Here is a 1,327-nt window from a genome sequence, read left to right as displayed (position 1 = left end):
AATATTTGTTTTTACTCATGATTCTATTGGAGTAGGAGAAGATGGACCAACACATCAACCAATTGAACATCTTATTTCATATCGATCAATGCCTAATTGTGTTGTTATTCGACCATCAGATGCAAATGAAACACGTGTAGCATGGAAGATAGCTATTGAAAGAACTAATGGACCAACTCTTTTGATTATGGCAAGACAAAATAGTAAGATTATTGATAGAACTGTTTTTGCATCATCAGAAAATGTAAGAAAAGGAGGATATGTTTTAAGAGATTATGGAACACCAGAAATCATTCTTATGGCTACAGGAACAGAAGTAGATATTGCTATTAATGCAGCAGAGAAACTTCATAAGGAAGGACTTGGAGTTAGAGTTGTTTCACTTCCATCATGGGAATTATTCAGTCAACAAAGTGATGAATATAGAGAGTCAGTTCTTCCAAGAAAGATTCATGCTCGAGTATCAGTCGAAGCATCATCAACTATGGGATGGGAGAAGTTTATTGGAGATTGTGGTGTTGCTGTTGGAATGCATTCATTTGGAGCATCAGCACCAATCAATAAGTTGTATGAGAAGTTTGGTATTACCTCAGACAAAGTTGTTGAAGCTGCACACAAATCAATCGAAAATGTTAAGAATTGGTAATTTGACTATTCTTTATTTTTCTATTTTATTGTTTATTGTCTTTTTAAGTTTTTCTTCTAATTCATTAATTTGATTTTTCAGTGCAAGTATTTTTTCGTTATCTTTATCTTCTTCTTTATTTCTTCTTGTATTTTCATTGTACTTTGTTTGTTATTTATTATTCTTGTAATTTTACATCTTTCATTCATTTCTTTATTTGTGTTTTGTTTTTAATTTCTTCTTCATTTGTTTTAATGTCTTTTCTTCAATGTCTTTTGTTTTCTTTAATTTCTTCTTTAATTCTTTCAATTATCTTTTCATTTTGATTGAATATACTTCTTGTTGAATATCATTCCATCTTTTCCTCTTACCTTCATATTTTTTGAGTATTTCTGAATATTCTCCTTTATTCCATTCACTTGTTATTCTTTTTATTCTTCTTTTCTATATCATTTATTGTTATTCATTTATATTTGTTATTTGTATAATCTTTATTATTATTGTTTATCTTGTTTCTTATTTGTTTTTCTTTGTGTCTTTCTCTTTCTAATTCATTTTTCCTTGGTAATATCATTTACTTTCATTATTATTATGCCATTCATTGTTATTGACATTCGTTCTTTTATTGAATGACATGTGTATTTATCTCTTGTCTGCTTTTCTTTACAATACACAAATGTTTTATACAATATCCATTGAAAT

The 1,327-nt window shown here is 28.3% G+C and overlaps 1 protein-coding gene across 1 annotated transcript, besides 1 other annotated feature; it reads left to right on the top strand.

Moving 5' to 3' along the window:
• Positions 1-88: 88 nt before the first annotated feature.
• Positions 89-646, top strand: EHI_082380 (transketolase, chloroplast, putative; the record flags this gene model as incomplete). The annotated part of the gene is made up of 1 exon (XM_001913859.1): positions 89-646. The coding sequence occupies one exon, from the start codon at positions 89-91 to the stop codon at positions 644-646; it is 558 nt and encodes a 185-aa protein (XP_001913894.1).
• A 1-nt stretch (position 647) lies between these two features.
• Positions 648-1,327: part of a repeat region that runs on past the window's edge.

Source organism: Entamoeba histolytica, genomic scaffold, assembly GCF_000208925.1.
Source record: "Entamoeba histolytica HM-1:IMSS scf_1104750517555 genomic scaffold, whole genome shotgun sequence".
NCBI classification, from domain to species: Eukaryota; Evosea; order Mastigamoebida; family Endamoebidae; genus Entamoeba; species Entamoeba histolytica.
Note: the sequence above shows the minus strand (reverse complement) of the source record. Positions and strands in the feature narration are given on the sequence as shown.